This window comes from Gorilla gorilla, chromosome 9 (genome assembly GCF_029281585.2).
Source record: "Gorilla gorilla gorilla isolate KB3781 chromosome 9, NHGRI_mGorGor1-v2.1_pri, whole genome shotgun sequence".
Classification (NCBI taxonomy): domain Eukaryota; kingdom Metazoa; phylum Chordata; class Mammalia; order Primates; family Hominidae; genus Gorilla; species Gorilla gorilla.
Genome location: NC_073233.2, coordinates 22,581,175 through 22,605,053, shown reverse-complemented (window position 1 = coordinate 22,605,053; position 23,879 = coordinate 22,581,175). Strand labels below are relative to the sequence as shown.

Sequence of the window (23,879 nt, the reverse complement as noted above, 5' to 3'; positions counted from 1 at the left end):
CTATATTATGCAACTTTTGTTCTTCATTCTTAAGACTCAAATAGATTTTAATATAGACATTATATGATCATAATGGCAAGTATTTATTGAGTGCTCACTATGTGAAGGCAACTGTTCTAAGTGCTTCACATGTATTAACTTGCGTTAACTCACTTGATCTATACAACACTCTATCACTATTCCAATTTTACACAAGATAAAACGAGACCAAAGTTACTGCTCTAGGAAGTGGCATAGCGAAGATTTTAAACTGGGGAAACTGACTCCAGAACCCAAGCTCTTAAACACTTCACCATACTTCTTCCTCAGTCTGATTATTATTACAATATGCAAACAAAACTCACTAAATTTACATATGAAACTGTAACAAATCAAAGAATTAAGTTATATTTCCTCATATACAGAATGATGTAAGTTCACCTTCTGTATTCTGTTTTTATTCCAACAGAGGTCTTTTGTAAATATAAAGAGATAAAAATGTATTTTGTGAATTAGTGAGTTTGTTGGCCAAACTGACATTAGTTATAATGTAAAAGAAATTGACCTTTATAATGCAGAATACTCTTAAAATTAACAAAAATATCGTATCTGAAAAGTTAATGCTAGTTGTACATTAACACATAATATTAACCTAATAAATGTATATATGTGTGTATATATACACACATACATACATTTGCCATTCTCAGTAACATAAGTGTTTTTTTTCTAATGCTACCAAAATATTAATGATCTTTACAGGCATAGTAAAAATTGAATTACTTCCATACATTTTTAATATTGCAGAGAGCCCACACTAAAGGACGATTTCTAGCATTGTAACCCAAACTAGAAGTATCCTTATAGGTTACCTAGTTCAACCTCTCATATTACAGGCAGGTAAATGGAAGCCCAGAGAATTACTTGTACAAGGTGGTAAAATTGAAACTAGAACCCAGATCTCCTGACTTACATTCCAGAAACCTTCCACTCTGTAACTTCATAGTTAATGAAATATTTTATGTACTTTAATAGCTCTTATTAAACAACTTATAAATTGTAAGATGAGCATAGTACTATTTTTTGAGTTTAATTTTTTTCTACTTCTCTGTCATTTTCTATATACCAACAAATGCTTAATAACTATATACTTATGTGATTTATCTGGCCTCATTTTGGCTGTTAAATCTTCATAACTCTGCATTTCTATTTTTCTACACTCCCAGTATGCCACTGATTTTTTAAAATTATAATTTCTTGTTATTTTGATACCTTGTTTCCAAGGAACTTAGACTACCATATTTTACATAAGCTCTTACTCTTATTACAAGGAAATTAGGATCTGGGGAATCCCTTGAGCACTCAAGTTTTCAAATACATGGGCAAATGAAACACAAGGATTCTTGTGGCCCATATGTCAGTGGTTAAATTTGATCAGTGATGGGCATTGAAGTCTTTCAAAGCCCATATGTAACTGTTTTCCCTATAGAAGATCCCAATTTGCTATTTCTGAAAAAAATATCATTTAAACTATGGTTAACCTGCCTTAACTAGCACATATGAAAACTCATATGCTGGTTCTATCGTGGAATTCTTAGTATCATTAGACAAGTTGTGTTTCACAAAATACTTTCCTATAAATTGCTTCTGCTATTAGATGAGCATTTCATTGTTAAATTACATGTTAGACATGGGAAATTAAAGTGCTGAATTAAGAACCAATGTTGCTTCTTAAGTGAACTGAGGAAAATGATAACGAAAATCAACTATCTACCATGAGAGATTTAAAGTGCATTATTTCCCTTGATTTTTTTTTAAAAAAGAGGAAGCATGTTATAGCAGAAGGAGTTCTGAACTGAGAATTAGGACTTCTAGGTTCTAGTCCTAACTCTGTCACTAGCTAATTAGCTATCTGACATCAGGCATGTCACTTTCCCCTCTGGCTTTCAGCTTTCTTATTTGTCAAACTTGGGGGTTGAATGATCTCTTTGACTCTTTACAACATTGATTTCCTGAGTGTATAATTGTTTGAATAAGTGTACTCTTAAAAAGACAATTCAATTTAGTTTTTAATAGATAAGATAGATTTTTTAAAAAATCACCTCCAGATATAGATTAATCACGGTTGAACCAGGGGTCAGAAATATAGTAGAGAACAAATAAGCTGGGCTGATTGGGGAAAGTAAGGTTGTTTTTTTTCTTTCTTAATGTTTCTCTTACCCGCTAAAAAGCTCAGCTATGCAGTGACCTTTGTAACAATTGTTGAAGTTCAAATTGGAAAACACTTTTGGAACTGTATAGATATACACATACCAGGCATACTACACACACCACACCCCCACATGTCCTCTCCCTTCCTCCAGGTCTCCAGTTCTTCAGTTTATAGGATCAATCTGGGACTCTAGGTTGGGAAAATAAGCACACTGTTGCTTTAGTACTAATGAGAACCATGAAATTTAGAGATACGAAAATTTATTCTCAGATATTAGCCTAGAAGAATTGGATGTTTTGAAGTGGAAAGGGAAATAGGTTTTAAGTTAGAGTTTAAATTTTGGGTCAATCATGTATCCTCTTTGTATGTTTCATCATATGTAAATTGGTGGCGGTGATAACAGCTACTTAAAAAGTGGTGTTTTTTTTTAATTGACAATAAAATTGTATGTATCTCTTGTGTACAATGTGATGTTTTGAAGTATGTATACACTGTGGATTGACTAAATCTAGTTAATTAACATATGCATTGCCTCACGTAAACTTTTTGATATAAGGTTTTAGGCTAAGTCCATTTTTTGATATATTTTTTTCACTTTACTAATTCAGAGAAAATAGGTTAAGATGAGAAGCTTCATACTGAAAATTACTTTGTATTTTTATCTTGGTAGAGTTGCAATGCCGGTAGAATTTCTACCATGGTTTTTTACTTTATAATGATAATAACATGAATGATAGTAACAATAGTATCACCTCACTATTGCTGATGATCTCTGCCTTATAATTATTTGGGTTGACAAAGAGAATTCTTCTTGACTCTAAGTGTTCTAAGCTGCTCTTGATTGCTCAATTAATTTGAACCAATGGAGGGAACAAAAGTGTATATGTAGGCAATCCTTGATTACCTGTGCTCTTAGTTGCACAGATAACTCCAACAGTAGCTACTTCAGGTGTTTATATTTAGCTCATGAATGGATTTAAGCGTTTATGTTTGATATAACCATGTCTGATGTTTGGGAACTCTTGTCTTTGGTTTGTTGTGTTGATAATTAAACCTTGAAAGTGTTTTGTCTGAATTCAAAGTATATTACCTACAAGAAATATATTGGCCAAAAACTCTTACTTGCAATATGAATCTTCTTGGGAGAGTCTTGTTTGTTTCATTCATCTCCTTGCCATGTAGAAGAGTGCTGTAATGCTTGAGTTACTTTTTCTCCTTCTTTTTTTTTTCCCTGCCATGAGTTTGTTAATTCACTCTTTGCTTAAAGAAAAACGTCAGAAAGCTAAATTTTTATAAAAATGGTAACAGTTATTGTTTAACTGAATTTGGTTCCAAAGAAAAGAAACCTGAAGGGCACCAAACCTATATTCAGTTACATTGGGTTGTAGTGATTTAATCACTTGCCTTTGGATTTTTGTGGTCCTCAGAATTCCTAATTGATGCTCACTTTAGTATTTCAGATTTTTCTCCTTTCTTTGAAACCCTGATTGTACTACCTCTTCTGTGGCTTTTATTACTATTTACTAACAGTTACAACTTTACTCAGAGATTCCTATAAAGCAGTGCTTGAAACATCCACGAATGGCAGAATCTTTTTTTTCCCAGTCATGTCATAGATTTTCTATGTATTTTGGTGTTTGCTTGTTTTCACACTGCCTTTTTATCTTCATCTGGTTTAGATTCATTGGTTTTAAAATTACAAGTAGTCTTTAGTAATTAACTATATTAAATACATTTATTTCTGGGTTAGGTTAGTAATTATATTTCATTTATAGCCTTCCAATTCCTTCTTTTTTTAAAAGCCATTCTTGGAAACTTCTAGTTGGAACTGACTAGGTATAAGCTTGAAAATTATAGAACTCAAGTGTAGTTCAGTTCTGGAGAGATAGGTGGTTGTCTTTTGTGTTCCTGCTCATATGATTGGGGAATTATTTTTTAATGTTAGTGAGAAATTGGTTAAACCACGTTGCTATTAATTTTCTAGAAACTTAATTATAAAATCTCTTGAATAATTGTAGGCTGTAGATTTTCTAATACTATCTTGTTGAATGGGGAAAAATACTTTTTTTCATGGAATTTATTCAGCAGCCATTTGTTCCATGGCTTTTGTTGAATTGGAAGTCTTATCTAGATTTCAGAAATTTGGTTGAGTTTTCTGCTTAAAATAATGTGGGAAAGTTTTTGCTTTACGATTTTTATGCTACACAGGACATTCTACTAGTCTTCCTTTACAATAAAATTCATTACGTCTTCACTATGTATATATTAATAACATGGCCTTAGAATCTTCAGAAGCAAATGAAAATTTTTCATTGGTTTATGTTTTCTTTGTGTGTATTTTCATCATATAAGAGTTGAACATGCGCTTAATATAAAAATTAAAATTCATAATAGTGCTGTAAAATTTAGATATTTTAATACTCTCATTTTTTACATGGGCATTTTTCTGTTATTTAGTTAATTAGTAGTGAAAGTATAAGTTTTTCACTTCTAAAATGGGAAAAATCGGAATGATCTTCATATATCCTTAATTGGGAGTCACTTTTCATGAAAAATAAATTTATTATTTCTATGAATTTTAAATTAAAAATCTCTCTTAAAAATACTTTGCAAATAAGGAGCATTTGAACAAACTTTATGACACCAAGATTATTAGAACCTATACATTGTTAGGTTTACTTTAATGAGTTATATCTATCTATATATAGATATTTATATAATATATACATTTATATATTTGTTTATTATGAGTTTCTACATATTTTAAATAGTGATGAATTGAGCCTAATTATTCTAAAGAATAGTGCCATTCATATTTCAGCTTGCCAGCTACATAAATTTATTCCAGGAAATTTTTATGACATTTAAAAATCAACTATAGGGTTCTATTTATGTAATATTACCTTGTCAGAAACTGACATTAAATGAGAACAAGTTATGATTGTGTATTCATATATCCTGGCTTACCTGGTATTGTCCTGGTTTCCATACCTGTGTTCTTGACATAATAATTAACAGCACCTCCTTTCATTTAAAATGTCGTAGGTTGGATGATGTATTTTATGAATGACTTCACATGATGGAATCCTTAAAGGGATTTTTTTTTTTTTTTTTTTTGAGACGGAGTCTCACTCTGTCACCGAGGCTGGAGTGCATGGCACCGTGTCAGCTCACTGCAACCTCCGTCTCCTGGGTTCAAGCAATTCTCCTGCCTCAGCCTCCCTAGTAGCTGGGATTACAGGTGCCCACCACCATGCCTGGCTAGTTTTATATATATATATATAGATATATATTTAGTAGAGACAGGGTTTCAACATGTTGGCCAGGCTGGTCTCAAACTCCTGATCTCAGGTGATTCACCTGCCTCAGCCTCCCAAAGTGCTGGGATTACAGGCAGGAGCCATTGCGCCCAGCCTGTATTTTTTTTTAAGATCTACTATATGTCTGGAACTGTTATAGGTTTGGAGAACCAGCTAATAGTAAACAAACTAATATAAAAATGATGTAATCAAGTAATTTAGAAGATTTTATATATTATTGTTTCCAAAAAGGTGATCAAGTAGATTTTCTTTGTCAAAGAACATAACAGTTTTTTCATCAGTGCCTGATAATTGAGTACTTTTGGAATCACAACACTTTAAACATTTAGACAGGATCCTATTAACATTTTAGAAAGAGATTAAGAGATATTCTATAGATGTGTCAGTATGATGGAAAGAATGCATTGTTTTTAGAAAGTCGATGAGCACTTTAAACACTTTCAACTCTGTTTTAAACCTTAAGTGTAAAAGAAACTAGCTACAAATACCCATTTAATTAAAACTGTTTTTGAGAAGTAGAACAGGATTCTCAAATGGGGTTGCTGATAGCTTGTAAAAACGTATTCAATATGCCTATAAATTTCTTAAACTGTAGAAAGTGAGTCAGCTAGCCAAAATCTTCTTGGCTAGTAAGGGTGTACAAAATACAGAGTGAGAAGACTGAGTAGGAGGCAGATTTAAAAACTGAGAAACCTGATATCTGGACCAACTAATAGTGACACAGGGTCATTCTTCCAACTTTTGAGATTCAACTAAAGAATGGCTTTTTTTTCATCTAAAGTATAACTTCTGAAAACATTCTCCTACAAAAGCTTTGGTGGCATTATGGAAGGTGAATTAATTTATCAATCATCTGTGACTCCGTGGGCAGTCATTTCTTTGGGCAATTAAGAATTAGAAGCTGTTTTCTGATACCAGTGTATTGACATATAATTTAATTTTACTGGAAGAAGGTGATGTTAGAAAGAGTTAATATAATAATATAAATTCTTGTGAAACTTTTCCTGTAAAATTGCTTAGTTTGTATAATTTATTTGGTCCTGTAGTTGATTCTGCCTTCTAAATTATAGTTTATGTTACTAGAACTGTTTGAATTTTTCACACAATTAAAAATTGAATTTCTAGATGTAGTATTTTCTGAATACAGAATTTTCAAATCTGTTGATGGAGACTTAGTTCTCTGAGCCATCAGACTTCTTTTACTGTTCACGGACCTTAAATAACATTAAGTTGTAATTATCCTAAATATAAATTAGTGTGCCTTTTAATATCACTGTATCTCCCAACAACGTACTTTAATGTTTTAAAATGCAGGAAGAAGTCTTGAAGGCTATGTGAAGTCATTGTCTTAAACTAGTTAACTTTTTTTTTAATTTCTCTTTTTTCCAGAAACATTTATAGTTTACTGAAAAGAGGCTGGGGTTGGGTATTCAGACCAACTGGCTTAGGAATCATGGCTCTATTGATTACAAGCTAACAAGCTGTGTGATCTTGGACATATTTTTAACCGTCCTCAGCATCATTTTCCCAAGTTTGTTGCAGTAGAGAAAAAATGCGAAATGCTAATCCTAGCACATAGAAAGTATTTGGACGATCATTTGTGCTAAAAAAAAGTGTTTATTGAATGTTTTTTAGTTCAAATTCTTTATCTCTTGTCTTCTCTTAGATTTGATTTTCTACCACTTGTGCAACAGTGGGGATGGCTGGTGAGTTCAGTTAGTTACAATGGTTACCAAACTAGAATTAACTCAGATATGGCTCAGATACTCCTGTAGTTCAAAGCAATTCTTTCTGGTTTGTTAATTTCTTTGGCCGTCTACCACCAACTATTCTGAGAACTAATTATTTAGAGTTGGTTATTAGTTCATTTCAAATTTACTGAGCACAAAATCAGTAGCAGACACTGTAGTCATGTTTGTGCCTTGTCACAGAGATGCATGTGACACAGATCCTCCCCTTGAGGAGCTGACACGTAGGAAGTATACGTTGTGGCTTATCATTTGTTCTTCCTCTCCACCAGTTTTCTCGGTAGAATTATGAGTAGCACTAGAGTAGATTCTTACCTAATTCACAGCAAAGGCTTTGAACTTGGGTAGGGAGCAAAGAGAGTGTAGCAGGGAAAACATCCTTGAGATCTGTATTTGCTCCCTCTACAATCCTTCTGGGACCATTGATGCTATAATAATTTTTTTACAAGCAATGATCTTTTAAAGTATTACCTTTAAATTCAAGTTTTGCAATAATCTCGTCGCCTTTTCAGATGTTTGCCTCTTCAAAAGGTGATGTCCACCACTGCTGAGGTTGTTTTTAAGTACTACCAGTTGTGATATTATATTCCTTATGAGGCTCATAATTTAACGTATTTTTTCCTTCTTGTCTCAGGATTACATATCCAGTTTTTGCTTTCAAGCTAAAAAATTTAAAAACCCTTATTTTTATTGATCTGAAAGTTGAAAAACCATGAGCATTTTAAAGTTACGTTAGAAAGTGAGTTTTATAAGCTTCTTCTTAAACTCAATTTATAGTCTACAATTATTGCATAAAGTGATTTTAAATCTTTAAAAATCTTGGATTGGCTGGCACTTTGGGAGGCCAAGGTGGGTGGATCACCTGAGGCCAGGAGTTTGAGCCCAGCCTGGCCAACATGGTGAAACCCCATCTCTACTAAAAATACAAAAATATATATATATATATTAGCAGGGCGTGGTGGCGGGCGCCTGTAATCCCAGCTACTCGGGAGGCTGATGCAGGAGAATTGCTTGAGCTGGGGAGGTGGAAGCTGCAGTGAGCCAAGATCGAGCCACTGCACTCCAGCTTGGGCAAGAAGTGCGAAACGCCATCTCAAAACAACAACAACAACAACAACAACAACAACAACAAGAAATCTTGAATTAAGCTTTTCTACGAATTTGTAACGAATGTCCTAGTGTGAGAATAGGACATCCTATTTGTGACAAATTATTTTTTATAGGTTGAACAAATGTATGTTAACTTTTAATTTTTGTAAGTAGAGGCTTAGAAATTTCTTTTTAGAATTTTATTCATGCTCTACTTTAGCATGTTCAAAATAATCCTGTGACAGGAGACTCTTGGTCATTTCTGGACCCAGTCTTTAACTGTCTTTTCTTCTCTTTGACATTCCATTATTTTCTGTGCCCTGAATATTGTGAATGCTACATAGGAAACATTAGATAATCTTGAAAGAAGTTTTATTTTCATAATACACTGATGAGATATATTTGGCAGTGCCTATTTTTCCCAGGAATCATTATTAAGGTCAACATTGTGAATGAAAAGAACATGCTATTTATCCAGCTATATTTAACTATAAAAGAACAATAAAAGAAACAGCAGTTTTTGGAATCAATATGAAATTTCCATTTCCATTTTCCCTCTATAGACTCACAATATGAGTTTGTGATAGGTGGGATCTGTGTTACTTGCCTGTTACCTGATCATATATACTCAGCACTGTAATTCAGGAAACTATGAACTATCTATGATTATATAAAAACATAATCTCCATTGTCGGTCAGTTTCATTGGAATTGAAGGTTTTTTTAAGCACCTGTTTTCATTAAAGTCTCAGCAGTTGCAACAGCCACACCCACTAGGATGTCCTGATAGCTACAGACAACACAGAAAAAACATGACTGAACTGGACTCTCTAGTTTGCTGATCAAATGATTTGGGGGCAGGGATGTGTTTCATGACAGACCTGGAATGGGGAATTCGTAGAGGAGCCAAAATGGGGCACTAAAAAGCCAGAGGATGTTGGGCGTGGTGGCTCCCGCCTGTAATCCCACCACTTTGGGAGGACAAGGTGGGCAGATCACCTGAGGTCAGGAGTTCAAGACCAGCCTGTGAAACATGGTGAAACCCCATCTCTACTAAATATACAAAAATTAGCCAGGCGTGGTGGCAGGCACCTATAGTTCCAGCTACTTGGGAGGCTGAGGCAGGAGAATCACTTGAACACAGGAGGTGGAGGCTGCGGTGAGCCGAGATCACACCACTGCACTCCAGCCTGGGTAACAGAGTGAGACTCCATCTCAAAAAAAAAAAGAAGAAGACAGAGGACCAGTCAAATCAGTCTGTTGGGGAAGCCAAATTTCTACCATTTGAGAGTCTAAGTCCAGAGGTCCAGTGGAATGAAAATTAGGAATCAAGGTAGAAGTCTGAGCACCAGTGAACTTGGAGGGAACAAGATCAGAGTAAGAAAAAAAAAGAGTATGACAGTGAGTATGGAAGAGGAGAGTAAATTAGATGACTACAAGCTGTGTTGGATATTTGTGACTTGGACTGAAAGGTCACAGGACATTGTACTAGTCGCTGGGATATTTTAAAGAAAATAGAGTGTCATAGATAATTCCCTAGATAAGTGCTTTCACTTTAGTAAACATTATATTTAGGAAATATTATATTCCAACAAAATAAAACATCCTTAAAAATAGATTATAAGGAAAATCTCAGCTACATTGTCTGTTGGGTAAAGTAATTTTGAGAAGGTAGGACATTCAGGAGTTCCATTCTCCATTTATCATAGTGGTTAAGAGGACAGAATCTGTTGCCAGACTTTCTGATTTTGAATCTCAGGTATATGATTTAATAGCTAAGGATTTGGGCAAGCTGCGTTACCTTTGCATGCTTCAGTTTCCTTGTCTTTAAAATGGAGGTAACAATATGACCTGCTTCATAGGACTGTTGTGAGGAATAGATGACTTAATATATAAAGCTTTTCCCAGTGCAAAGCAATTGTAGTATAAGTTTAAGCTATTATTATTGTATGAAGGGGCATAGTGGGCTAGGGCAGAGATTCCCTTGATTTCCTCTAGGCAAATTGTAAATACACCCTAGAAATGGGCACAGTATGTGGTGTGTTTGTATGGGCAACTGTCCCAAGCCTTAGTTGTATCTGGGAGGTTTCTCAAATCATGCTAGACTCACTTGCTAGACTTCTCCACATACCTTTCTCTTGGCTAGAACCTGACAGCCTCAGCCTACAGATACACTGCACCCGGGGCAGCAGCACACTGGACTCCTGCAAATATTTGAGTGTATTTCTCATACTTTCATGGGTGTTGTAAATATTGTATCTGGAATGCTGGAGAATGCCGGAGAATGCCGGAGAATGCCAGAGAATGTCGGAGTCTGCATAATCACTGTATTTGGGCCTGAAACCAGGAAGCCATATGCTATTTGGGAAGAGAAGGGTTGGGGAATAAGCATACAGAGAATCTGATCTGCCAGGCTTGCTGCTAATTTCTAGAGTAATTCAGACATGTCACTTAATGTCAAGATCTGTTTTCACATCCATAAGATGTCAAAGTTCAATTTATTGACCTCTTTGGTTGTCTGATTGCTAGCCAAGCTTTTTGCCTTATTTTGTAAACAAAGCCTTAACTGAGAAGTTGTATATTTCTTCATTCCTTTTAGTTGTATATCTCTCAGCTGTAAATAGCATTAGGATTCTTGGTACCTCAGAACATTGCTCCTAACTTTTAGAAATTCCGTAACTATGTATTCTAAGTGTGAGATGAGGGAAGATACCTCTTTCTTAGACTCTAGACTCGCTTGGATTAAAAATCAGAAGATGTGAATTCAAATTCAATTAAATGCTGTATGACTTGGTCAAATTACTTCCTGTCTCAATAGCTTAGTTTTTCGTCTGTGAAATGAAAATAACAATGTAACTTTTTGGATGAGGATTAAGATAACAAGAATTTTTAAGAAAATGCCTTGTTAATAAAGTCGATTTTTCTTACTCCTTCCCTTCCTCTCCTAACGCTCATGGAGCTTCTGGAGAAAGAGCCAATCCTGCAATACTTGGTGGTGATATTGACACAAATGATTTAATTGTTTTTTCCCCTTTAAAGGACAAAAGAATTTCATGTTTCTGAAAGGCCAGAAATTACTATTTTTATGTGTAGGTTATGGAGATGTAGCCAGTGACTGGCAGTCACCCACAGAGAACAGTAATGTAAAGACAGTCTGTCTTATATTGAAGGAGAGATGTTTCAGAATACCTTCGTTTCCAGATCCAAAAAGGATGGGCTTATAAAGCACAATGGGCTAAAAGCCCAGCTGTGAGGTTGGGAGCCTAGATGGCAGGATTCCATGGATTGTTCTTGCTCTGTTAGGATTTGCGACATGAATAGACCTCAGTTGATCCAGGAATAGACTTCCTTTTGCAGCCAGGAAGAGGGGAAGTAGGAGACTTGAGTGTGCCTGGTATAGGAGAGTTTGATCTTAATTTAGGAAATACCTGGGTATTTTTGCCTTGTTTGTATACTGTAGATTCTAATGACATTTTAAAGGTGAATATCAAGAAGGAAATTCTCATACATTCAGTGAAAAAGAAAAAAACAACAACAGTAACAAACAGCCTATACCTCAACTCATGAGGCACACTTCCTGTGAAGTGGTCCCTAAGTGATTCCTAAGAGCACAATTGCTGCATTTATTAAACTTTTTATTTACTGAGGAATGGACAGTAGCATATGGGAGCAATGACAATAGCTGACTGATGAGAAAACAAAGAAATTCCAGTATTCTGCTGTTTTGAAAAAAGTCATTCAGAATTTAGTCATATTGGTTCAGCTGTTGTAACCAAAGACTGATAAGATAATAGAGGTCTTTGTGGTGGTTTTGTACTGAAATCCTTTATCTTTATGATGCACTAGGGCCGTTTAGTGTGGAAAGCTTTTAAAACTGCTATTGGATTCAGAACTCAAATTAGCTGCTGGTATGCTGGGACAGGGGTTCCTTTCTCAGGCAGTCACCACAAAGTAACTTTTATCAGGGGACCTTCTGATAGATTGTTAGTCTCTTCAGCTTACCCTGTTTATTTTTTGTTGACTTTTTGTTGCTATGTTTTGTGACATTTAAAAGAAGGCTGTATCCAAAAAGGCCAATGCTAAATGATGGACTGAGCTTGTGAAGTGGAGACATCACAGTCCATCAGATGTGTGAGGAGGCTGCAGTGTAAAGATGCAGCAGTTTTCCCAGGTTATCTGTGGGTAGAAAAGAGCAATGCAGCTTTGTTTTATGACTAGCATTGTTATTTTGGCTTTCTTCTAAAACAATATCCATTAAAAAAATTAGAACTGACCAGGGAATTGATTCTTAAGAGCTTTTGTCTTCAACTTAATTTACAATCTTTCTGGATTGTTGGCTGAATTCCTTGATTGATGTTGCTTTGGAATTACTGTTAAGTGCTTTAATCTTTCTAGGATTTATGTGAAAAAGTGTATCTTCATCAGAACTCCACTCCAGTGTCAGTGCCACCCCTACCCACTACTCTAAACACAGACATTTGTTAGTTACCCAGGTTTCTTATAATTTCATTAAGTCCGATTAAGTTTATTAATGTGTGCATTGATCTAATACAGGAGAATGTCTAGGTTTAAATCTCATTTTAAATTCCCCGGGACATGTTTCTAGAGAATGCCATTTGTTGACTATTAATTTTATTTGGCTTGGTATGTTAACACCATTGCCCTTCATTTATTTTTATTTTTTTTTAAAGACAGGATCTCACCCTGTCGCCCAGACTGGGGTGCAGTGATGCAATCATAGCTCACTGCAGCATCAACCTCCTGATCTCAAGAGATGCTGCCACTTTAGCCTCCCAAATTGCTAGGATTGCAATTGTGAGCCACCATGCCTAGCCCATTTTATTAGAGATAGAAAGGATGTGGAGAAATGCACAAAATTTAATTTAGCTGTTCTCGTACTCATTTTCTCTCTTTTCCTCTCAACTCTTTTTCTCTTTCTCCGTTGCTGTGTTGTTTCTAGATTTTCTCATTAGAAAAACTTGGTTGTCATCACATAGTGGTGACTCCCCTTCAGAGAATATCTATTTAATGAATGACCTGTTTAAGATTTTTATATTGTAAAAGTTCTAGGTATGGGAATACTGTGGAAGAGGTGAGGTAAATCTCCATTTAGTAAAGTGCTCTGCAAGTTGCCTGCCTTATCCAGATCTGGTCTTCAGTGACTTCCCAATGACCAGTCTTATTTCTAGCACCACTGACTTTGATTATATATATTTCATAAGGGCAAAATTAGCAGACTGTCGTGCTAACTTTTGTGAACTGATGTAAAAAAAGGCTTTTAAATACATTTTAAACTTAATTTTTTATTTTAATTTTTCATGCTATATTAATAAGAGAATTGTCTTATTTATCTCATTTTACCTAAATTCTCATCTGTTTTGAATCTTCTCTGTGGCTTTGGGCCTGGGGACAGGTAGTAATAGTTTTGTAAAGTTAAAAAAAAAAATAGTACATTTCAGTTATTTTTTTTTCAAGTTCTTCAGATTGTGACCAAAAAAGGCTAGAGGGCTGATTTTGAAACTGTTATAATGAAAGATGGTATTTGAAAACTTTTGATGGGGGAAATTGTCATCATATTTATATTTTGAAAAGTGTTTCCTTATTTACGCATTATTGACTTCCTATTGAGACTCAAAATTTTAAGTACAACTGGTAAAGAATTCAATGGATCAAATTCAGTAAATCTGAAGTCACTGGAATAAAGGCCCCTAAGAAAAAAAAATGTGTCAATTTTAAAGGTCTTTCCTAACTGAAGACCATTTTGTGATAGAGCCAAAGGTTAATAAAATCAGTAGTGAATGTAGCAATTTTACAGATAAGCTATTCACAACAAGTGTAGTTACTTGAATAAAAAGCTAATTCAGTTCTAAAATGCCACATGCAGTAGCAGTGAATAGCTGCTTTTAGGTGCTTTCTGGAGGAGGATAAAATACAGAATCACGGCACTCTTCTCTTCCAGCGTCCCTGGCTGCCTGTAAATTGCTGTGAATGGGGCTGTGGGCTGACAGGCTCTATTAAGACAAACTGCCTTTCTCATCGGAGAGATAAAATAAATCAGGTGTTTAGTCAAATTAAAATACTTCAGCTGGAGCAGGCCCTGGGGAGCACTGATCCACCTGACTAATCTGAGAGAAACTCAAGACAGATGTGGTTTGGGGATAAAGACGACCCCATGGAACAAAAAAAAAAAAAAAAAAAAAAAAAAAAGAAAAGAAAAAAAAACCCTGCTGCACTGTCTTTGGAGTTGGAGAACAGATACAGTTTATAGTAGAGAGTGTCAGGCGCACACTGTGTGATGTTGGATAAAAGGCATGCTGACTTGTAGAGAAGCTGTGTACAGAAGTGTTTTTGCTGGTTCCCTTTTTGTGGTTTGTGAAGCTACCTCTGTTTTTATGTGGGAGCTGGGCAGAAGACTATTTTCTGGCAGTGCTTTTTAGAGAATCATTTTAAGATAGCTTGAAGGACATGAAACAGATGATGTTAGGTAGCTCCTGATGACCTCTGCTGGCCTGGGCAGATCATCAGAAGTTGGTTTACTTTTTTTCCAAGTTGATTTTTTCAAACCTCCAAACATGATTTAGGACATGATTTTTCTTTTCTTTCTTTTTGAGAGATAGTCTCTTCCACCCAGGCTGGAGTGCAGTGGCGCAATCATGGCTCACTGCAGTCTTGAACTCCTGGGCTCGAGTAATCCTCCTGCCTCAGCCTCCTGTGTAGCTGGGACTACAGGTGTGTGCTACTATGCTTAGCTTATTTTTTACAAAAAAATTTTGGAGAGACAGGTTCTTACTGTGTTGCCCATGTAGTTCTCAAACTCTGGGCTTCAAGCGATCCCCCCACCTCGGCCTCTCAAAGTGTTGGGATTACAGGCATGAGCCTCTGCGCCTGGCCAATATACTATTTTCTATATAGAGTTAATGCATAAGAGCATTCTAATACCTTTTGCCATCCTTAACAACACTTGACTATATTTTGGTTGCTCCTTTATGTCTCATCATTATCTGTTCTTTCAGCAACTCTTACAATTGTAGTTCCTTTGCCATGGCAAAGTTTCATGTTTAATTTTTTTAAGATAAAAAACTTGTATTCACAGGTTGGATGGTCAGTGTGACTTAGACTTGATGTTATTTTTATTACAGTGGCATAAACACATGCTGTTAATTAAATCAGGAAAATCCGCATTATAGGTCTTAAATGCTTGGCTTCAAACCATTATACCCGAACAAATACAGTGGGTACAGAACAGAAAAATGCATCCCCCTCCCACTGCCATGCACACACACAAATTAATCTGCACATTTTGAATATAAGCTATTGTATGGTGTTTTTTCCCTAATTTGAGCCCCGAGGGCTACTTGGCTATATATATGATCCCCAATACAGGGGGAATTTCAGACTTGTTACACTACTATGCTTCACTCCAACTTCATTTTTAATGCCACTGTTCAAAATATATACATTAAAAAATCTGAGGATGCTCAAGTTCCTTATGTAAAATGGCCTGGTATTTGCATATAACCCATGCACATTCTTTCACATACTTCATATCATCTGTGGATTACTTATAACACCTAATACAATGTAAATGCTGTGTGAATAGTTGTTATATTGTGTTGTTTTATTTGTGTTATTTTTATTGTGTTGTTATTATTTTAAAAATATTTTCAGTTCGAGATTGGCTGAGTCTGTGCTTGGTTGAATAAGTGGATGTGCAACCTATAGATAGCGGGGGTTGACTGTATGTACTCCTCAAATTTAAGGAAAAAAGAGTGACAGCCTTATATGAGTGTTTAAATTCTCATTTTAAAAATACTGCTTTCTGCATTTTCTTCTTAAACGTGTATCTTTTAAGTCCAAAGAAAAAATTTAGATGCCACTGACTGTTTACAATTGGATTCAGCTAAATGGTGTTATTCCATAAATTCAGGTATACTTATATATATCTATTAACCCTGGAAGCACCAATGCATTTATAAATCTTTTGGCTTCACTGTGAACAGAAGAGGCTAAGAAGTCACTTAGGTATTATCTTTAGCCTCTCTGTGCCTATGCAGAGGAGAAAGGGGAATAAGTTGAAGATGGTTGAAAGATTGTTAAAGATGGAAGAAGAGAAAAATTTCCAGTATTTATTGGGGAATCTAAATACTAGATCCAGCTCTGGTATTGGTCCTTGCCCAAAATTTCCTGTGTAAGCTCTTCTTTATTAACAAAAAATTATAGTACAGTAACTATCACTATATCCAATAAACCTTCTCTTAACTTATATCATATAGACAGGTATTACAATACAATTACACGTATGTTAGAATATTGCACAAAATATAATAATAAAATATGTATACATCCCATTTATCTCATGTCTTTCCAATCTATTCACCACACTGCAACCAAAATGACCATATCACTCGTTTCTTAAAATACTTTAGTGATTAGGAATCATTCTTAGAATAAATAGGTAGATCATCACACATGGTCTATAAGGGGCTGAATGGTATGCCCTCTTACTAGCTCTCTAGCCTAATCTAATGCTCTATTCCTGTTTATTTTCCTTGCTCAAGTTTCACTAACTTCTTTCAATTTCTGGAACACACCAAACTGCCCCCCATCCCCAACATATGTGTACACACACACACACACATGCACACACACATGACCTTTGCCTATAGTGTTTTCTTTTTTGGAAAACTCCTTGACCACCAACCACCCTCTTGCAACCCTTTCTTCAGTTGTAGTTTCCTTGTCATTGCAATTTCACGTTTTCTGGAAAGCTCCTTCAAACCATGCTCCAACTCTTCGTCTAGTTAACTCCTATTTATCCTTCTGTTAATCTGTTGCTTTTTCAGATTACTTTCCCTGAACTTGGGCACCCAAATTTGGTTAAACTCCCACAGAACATTTGTCTTATTTGTATTCCTATGTAGTTGTAGTTTACATTTACATGTTTGATTACATGATTAAGGTGTCTCTTCAATTTTTTGGTTTGTTTGTTTTTGAGATGGAGTCTCACTCCTACACCCAGGCTGGAGTGCAGTGGCATGGCCTTGGCTCACTGCAACCTCTGCTTCCCAGGTTCAAGCTATTCTCCTGCCTCAGCCTCCCAAGTAGCTGGGACTACAGGTACCCACCACTATGCCCAGCTAATTTTTGTATTTTTAGTGGAGACGGGGATTCACCGTATTGGTCAGGCTGGTCTTGAACTCCTGACCTAAGGCGAGCCACCTGCCTCGGCCTCCCAAAGTGCTAGGATACAGACATGAGCCACCATGCCCAGCCTATCTCTTCAAATTTTGAACTACAAAATGCCTAAGAATAGGGACTGTGTCTGCTTCTACTTGCCACGCTGTCCTTAGTTCTTGTTATAGTACCTGACACATAGTTGCAATTCAGAAAATGTTTATTGAATTAAAAATTTATTCAATATGTAAATTTAAAAAATATCATTCTTGTGTTGTATTTTCTCATTCCTGTATATATTAACAAATACATTAGTTGAACTTTTTGTCCTTTTCAATAGATCTTATGGATCTTATGATTCTTTTTGGGAACCTACTTTTGTATTTTGCAAGTTCTGGATCAATAAATTCTTCCTTTTACCAAGATGAAATTCCCATTGCTGAAGTAAAAACCCATTTTCTTTTAATAAATTCCAGGATCTAGAAGGAGTAGCTGGCGACTAGCCTTGATACAATATTTGTTTCCTTATCAGTGGAATACACTTTCTAACAACTTTATTTTTCCTTTAATTTTGATTTTAGGCCATCATTGAGCTCAGTAAATCTGAGGATGTAAGAGATACTGACAGCTTTTCTTTTTTTTTTTTTTTTGGACCTGAGTTGACATTAAGAATCCCATGATAGTCCTAAATGTGGTAGCTTCTCTGTTGATGTCAGTCCTACCTTTCAAAAATCATATACTAACAAGTTCTAGCCTGCATCCTCTGAAGTTTCTCTTTCTCCTTTGGGCTACTTTAAAAATAAGGCCACTCATAATTAAAATATTTTCTCGGATTGTAATGGTGCTTTCTTAGTAGGAATGAGGGGGTTTCATAAGGAGGTTGGAAGTCTCTCCTTCTGCACACACAAAAATTGGCAATCTTTGTCCCCTTTGACAGCTGGTGGCATTTTTCTGAAAAGCTTTCAAATCACAGATCATTTCTTCATAATGAAATCTGTGTGGTTCAGATACAGTGGGTTGAAATTCTTATCTTATGCTGCGGTAAAATGCTCTAATTTAGATTCACAAAAGGATTCTGTACCGTTTATTTAGGAGAGCAGTGCAATTTGCCCATAAAAAGACTGTTCAGCACCATTAGTGCATACCATAAGTGTTCAGCGACATCATATTCATTAAAAAGCATATCCTTATGCATAACCTTTTCAACCTTGAATGTGTTTTTTTCTCTTTGAAAAATGACAAATGACAAAGGGGTGATAGAGCCCCCCAAGCAACACTGTTGCCTTTACAGACGAACTTGGGAATTTTACTTGATCCTTTCTCAGGAAAAAAAAAAATCACGTTCAATCTTTTCTCACCTGAGGCAGTTTCAATTCTCTCTGTAGTATTCTCTCTATGGCCAAGAGATTGACTCCTAACTTCTAAACTTCAGTGACATATCTTTGTACAATAGAAAATTTTGTGAGGGCAAGGATCAGAAACTTCCTCAAGTAACTTTTATTAAGCACCTACTATGTCTTAGATACTGTTAGTTACTGAGCTTAGAGGTGATTATAGAATATTAATATAATCTATAGTTTCTGATCTTTCATATTAAATATCATGGATTTCCTAGCTTAATAAGATAGATTGGGGGCAAAAGGGAGAAAATGGGGTAAGTCTGCTTTTTTTAGAGCAAGAGGGGAGAGTGAGTGAGAATTTTACCAGTGACAATACTTTCTCTTGGCAGGAACAGTGAGGAACCCTAGCATTCATTCCACTGCTGTAATTACTCTCTGGTGTTCCTGCACCCTCAATGGCCTCCAGTCATTGTCCCAGATCTTTAAATGTCTTAGGATAGTCCCGTTCTAAATTCTTCCCTCCTTTCCCTTATTCGTCCAGGTATTTCTCAAGCTTGTGAGATCTCTTCTTGCTTCCATTTTAGGTACACCTGAGAGCCTGGCAGAAAAAGAACGGCAGCTCTCCACCATGATTACCCAGCTGATCAGTTTACGGGAGCAGCTACTGGCAGCGCATGATGAACAGAAAAAACTGGCAGCCTCACAAATTGAGAAACAACGGCAGCAAATGGACCTTGCTCGCCAACAGCAAGAACAGGTGAGCCCTGCAAAAGGCACTGACGAACTGGAGATGTGGAATGTGCCAGGCTCAGAGAGTAATCAAATTGATTGGCTTATTTGTTGTAAGCTTTCCTAAAAAATAAAAATAAAAATAAGAAAAGATGGAAAAAAAGAAACAGCCTTCTGGAAATCTAGGGTCTTCAAGAATTTTGAGGGAATATGTGTACAAAAAAGGCATCATAGCAACTGGGCATAACTAAAATGATACATTGTTTCAGGTTTGGATTTGATTAATGATTTGGGGATGCTTATTCATATAGACATCACATATAATCCCTCTGTAGCTTCACTATGAGTAAGTGACTTTTCTCTGGGCCTTATTTTCCTCATCCAGAAAAAGGGGGTTCTGTTCCAGAAAAACTTTGGGAATCTTTTAGCTCATTGGTGCAATGATTTTCTTCAGGTTTAAAGTCCAAAGAGGTGACCATACATTTCAGTTTTCCCCAGATAGCCCTGGTATAATGCCTGTTTTCTAGAGTAATAATACCCTGCCTCCTTTTACTTGTGAAAGTTTTCTTGGTTTGGATGATATATCACATGGTCACTATTTATAGCATAGGTAAGTCATTGAATACAAATTAGTACATCGTTCCTAAAAGTATTTGACCTGATTGACTTAGAATTGAGAATGAAGAAAAAATAGCAAAGTTTAAATGTATGTCTTTTAAAAATAAATCACTTTCCCAAATGTTTTTTCTTGTCTCATGAGAGTACATTAATCTAACAATGATCCTATAGAGTAGTCCCTGATGCTTTAGATCAGACAGATCTAAATTAATGTGCAGTTTTTAGGACTCTGACATTATTACTGGAATTATCTTTTCAGTTAAATGTATTTTATAGGAGTATATAGAGCAATATATGCTCTGTTGATTTTAATGAGTTGTGATGTCTGGTATTTTATATGCTTGAATATTTGCCCACATGTAGGAATATGGACTCAGCCCCTAATGGAAAATAACATAAAGGAACACTGTAAAAAATCAGAAGTTAGAATGTCATTTAGCCATCCAGAGATGACACAGTAATTAACTATTGACACTTGTGAATAAGCTAGCACAAATTAATCTTGACACATTTGCAGACGAGTGATATCTTACAGTGAACACTTTGTAATTATATTTCAAAATGAAAATTAAATGACACTTAAAACTAGGTTGTCATGCTCAATGAAGCGAGCATGTAGCTCAACCGATTGGCAAATAAAATTCAGAATTTGAGCCACATGGCGCTTATGTACCATACTTCACTGTGTCAAACCCATACGTCTAGAGTGGATGATAGTAATTGCACTGTGGTGTTTTGGATGCATTTCTATGCAGCACTTTATCATTTAGGAGGGACCATCAATATTAGATGCCTAGTGGCATTTCACTGGTTTGCTAAGAAGAAATAAATATTCAGAGGATCCAGCATCTATACCTAGAGCTGCAGAATGAGTTGTACATTTCTGATTTGAATATCCACAAGCAGAATGGGCCATCCCAACCTGATTAAATACTATTTCCACTTCAAGTATAAAGCTCTGACAAGGAGTAGTCTCATTTCTCACACTGTAGTCTACATTAGGGGCAGCTTTATCATGGCTTCCAGTAGGAACCAGTTGTCATCCGAAATCATAAAGCAACATTTAGAAGCAGACTGCTATGTTGTCATCTTGTGCTGAATGAAATATAATTTGGGCACTACCCCCTGCATAGGCTAAAACATCAAAAAGGCTTGGGAAGTATATAGCTTGGAACTGATTTACACTCATTTTCACTTCCAACATAACCCATTCTAGAATAGTGGCTTTGGAAGTAGGAAGAAATAAGAAGAAAAGACACTCTTGACAAAAAGGCACTACTAAACAAAGGCCTTCTGAGTGCTCTCTGGCTGCTTTTCTCTCTGGCTTCCTAGGTTGGCAGTGAGTGTGTTCTCACTAAGGATCATCTCTCTGGACTTCAAGCTGTAGCAGCTCAGCTTTTGAGTCAATAGTGGCCTGATGCCTGACTCATACTTCATAGTAAACACTATTATCCTAAGGAAGCTATTTGACCTCCTGAGGGCCAGAGACAGTCATCTGTAGGGCTTGCATTAAATGGTTAACATTTCTTTTTATAGACCAGATAATGTGTTTAGATGTTGAATTTGATTGTTGGATGAAACAAGGAAATATAAAATTTGTGTATAGATCCTGTACTATGGAATAAACACATTGTTCTCAAAAGGATAAATGGATAAATGTTAAATTACAGCTTAATTTGTTTTTAAAAATATTTTGTACATCACATACAGCATCAACAAAAAAAGCTAAAGATTTTTTACTTTTTGCTGTGTCCTTTGGCACTCCTTTAACAATATTTGTAAATGTATCAGTTCTGAAAATCTTTGTATCAGGAAAGGTTTTGCCAACATAGACCATATTAAGCAATAATACGAAGATTTTTCCTGTCTTTGCTTACAGATTTTACTTTTTACATCCAAATTAAGCCATTTAGAAAAATGTAGCCAGAGATTTTTCTATCTCTATTCTACAAGGATTCGATTTCTAAAATCCCATGATTTCCAGCTGACCAGTGCAGATATAGGTGAATAGCTCACAAATATAATAGAAGGGGTAGTTTTCCTACAGATAAAGCAGAGAGATGGCACTTGTTTAAAAATTTTTCCTTTCATCCATCTTTCTGATTTGGCCTCTCTCATTTTATAGGAACTCTTTCACATAGAGGTGCAGTAAAACATTGTTGTAATACCAGGAGAAATACCTGAGGTAATGGCAGAGGTGTAAGCATTTCATTTTAACTTAATGAAACTTTATTTCTGATAGATTGCGAGACAACAGCAGCAACTTCTGCAACAGCAGCACAAAATTAATCTCCTGCAGCAACAGATCCAGGTCAGTGTATTTTATTACTCTCGTCTGATTATACTTAGATACTTTCCTCCTTGAAAATGGAATTTAAAACTCTGCAGATGTACCCCTGTCTTATAAACAGCACCAATAGGGCTGTTTTCAAGGATGTTGTGCACAATTCTATAATTGAATGTAAGAAATATGGACTAGATGGTGGCCTAAGCATTATTCTCTGATGTGATATGTAAGCAAAATAATCCTTATCTTTTTTCTTTTTGCCTTTTGCCTAACATTACCTACTGGGAACCTAATGGTCTCCCAGGTAGCATACAGATGGTATTTTTTATTGCCACTGACCACTTTCTGTTTTGTTTTTACCATGTAATAGTACTGTAGAGAGAACTTACTTTTAATTTACTTGTTAGGACTAATTGGACCAATTATGAGAAAAATCTGGAAAAAGGCTGTTAATAATTTGTTCCTTAACAAATATTAATTGTATTCCTTCTAGATGCTAAAGGGAATAGAGAGATTAATGAGTGATAGTTTGTCTTCAAGGAGCTTACAGTCTAAAAAGGAAGAAAAACTTGTTCCTGAATAATTATGACATGGCATAGAAAATCCCTTTTTCTTATGGCAATGTAAAAATATATAGATCATAATTACAATGATCTGGGGAGGAAAGGTGATGGTCTGATTTCTGACATTCTTTTAGATACTTGATGGTTAACTCAATGAACAGCTATTTGAGACAGGCAAGGAAAATGGGTTCCCTTTCCAAATAGGAATATAGGTGTGTGACTTCTAGAAAGCCCTAGAATAAGGAACTGGCTGTCTAGTGATTAATCCTCAGAAACACTGATCACAGAGTTATCCCTATCCTACTGTAGACTCTTGTTTCCCTTGATTATTGGAGAACCTGCTGGGATCTTGATTCAAAGTAGCTGGGCCAGTGTATTCTGAATTATATTATTACTTTTCTTGAGGTTAATATCATGCCCTTCTGTATTTTAAAAAAAGTATCAGTAGCATGAGGTCATAGTTTACTGCAATATTCTATCTCATTGATGAATAACAAGGATTTTACCTTCGATCCTTGCTTCATTTTGTTAATCATATTCAGTGTTCCAGGTAGTTACCGCACTTAAAGTACTAATTTGGTATCTGAAGCAGTCCCTTTACCTAATTGGCATTTTGTCCAGCTATTTTCAGTAGGAGATCTTAGCCAACTTTTTTGTTGGTTTTTGTAGTATTCAGTATTCCATATTCAAGTACACATGTTGCAAAATAAAAAGTCCAAATATAGATGAATTGTAATGTCTGGCATTTTTGACAGTCAGCCTTTACAATTAAATCTTGGAATAATTTCTCATCCTGATATCTCTTTTATGACTCATGCTGA

General features: G+C 35.6%; 1 protein-coding gene across 15 annotated transcripts in view; it reads left to right on the top strand.

Annotated features, from left to right (window-relative positions):
- Nucleotides 1–23,879, top strand: part of SOX6 (SRY-box transcription factor 6) — a 641,322-nt gene that overhangs the window by 408,118 nt on the left and 209,325 nt on the right. For all 15 annotated transcript variants that reach the window (XM_055355890.2, XM_063710998.1, XM_063710997.1 and 12 more), the window contains 2 exons: nt 19,446–19,618; nt 22,451–22,519. In XM_055355890.2, the coding sequence (XP_055211865.1) occupies nt 19,446–19,618; nt 22,451–22,519 (242 nt within the window). The remainder of the gene's footprint in view (nt 1–19,445; nt 19,619–22,450; nt 22,520–23,879) is intronic.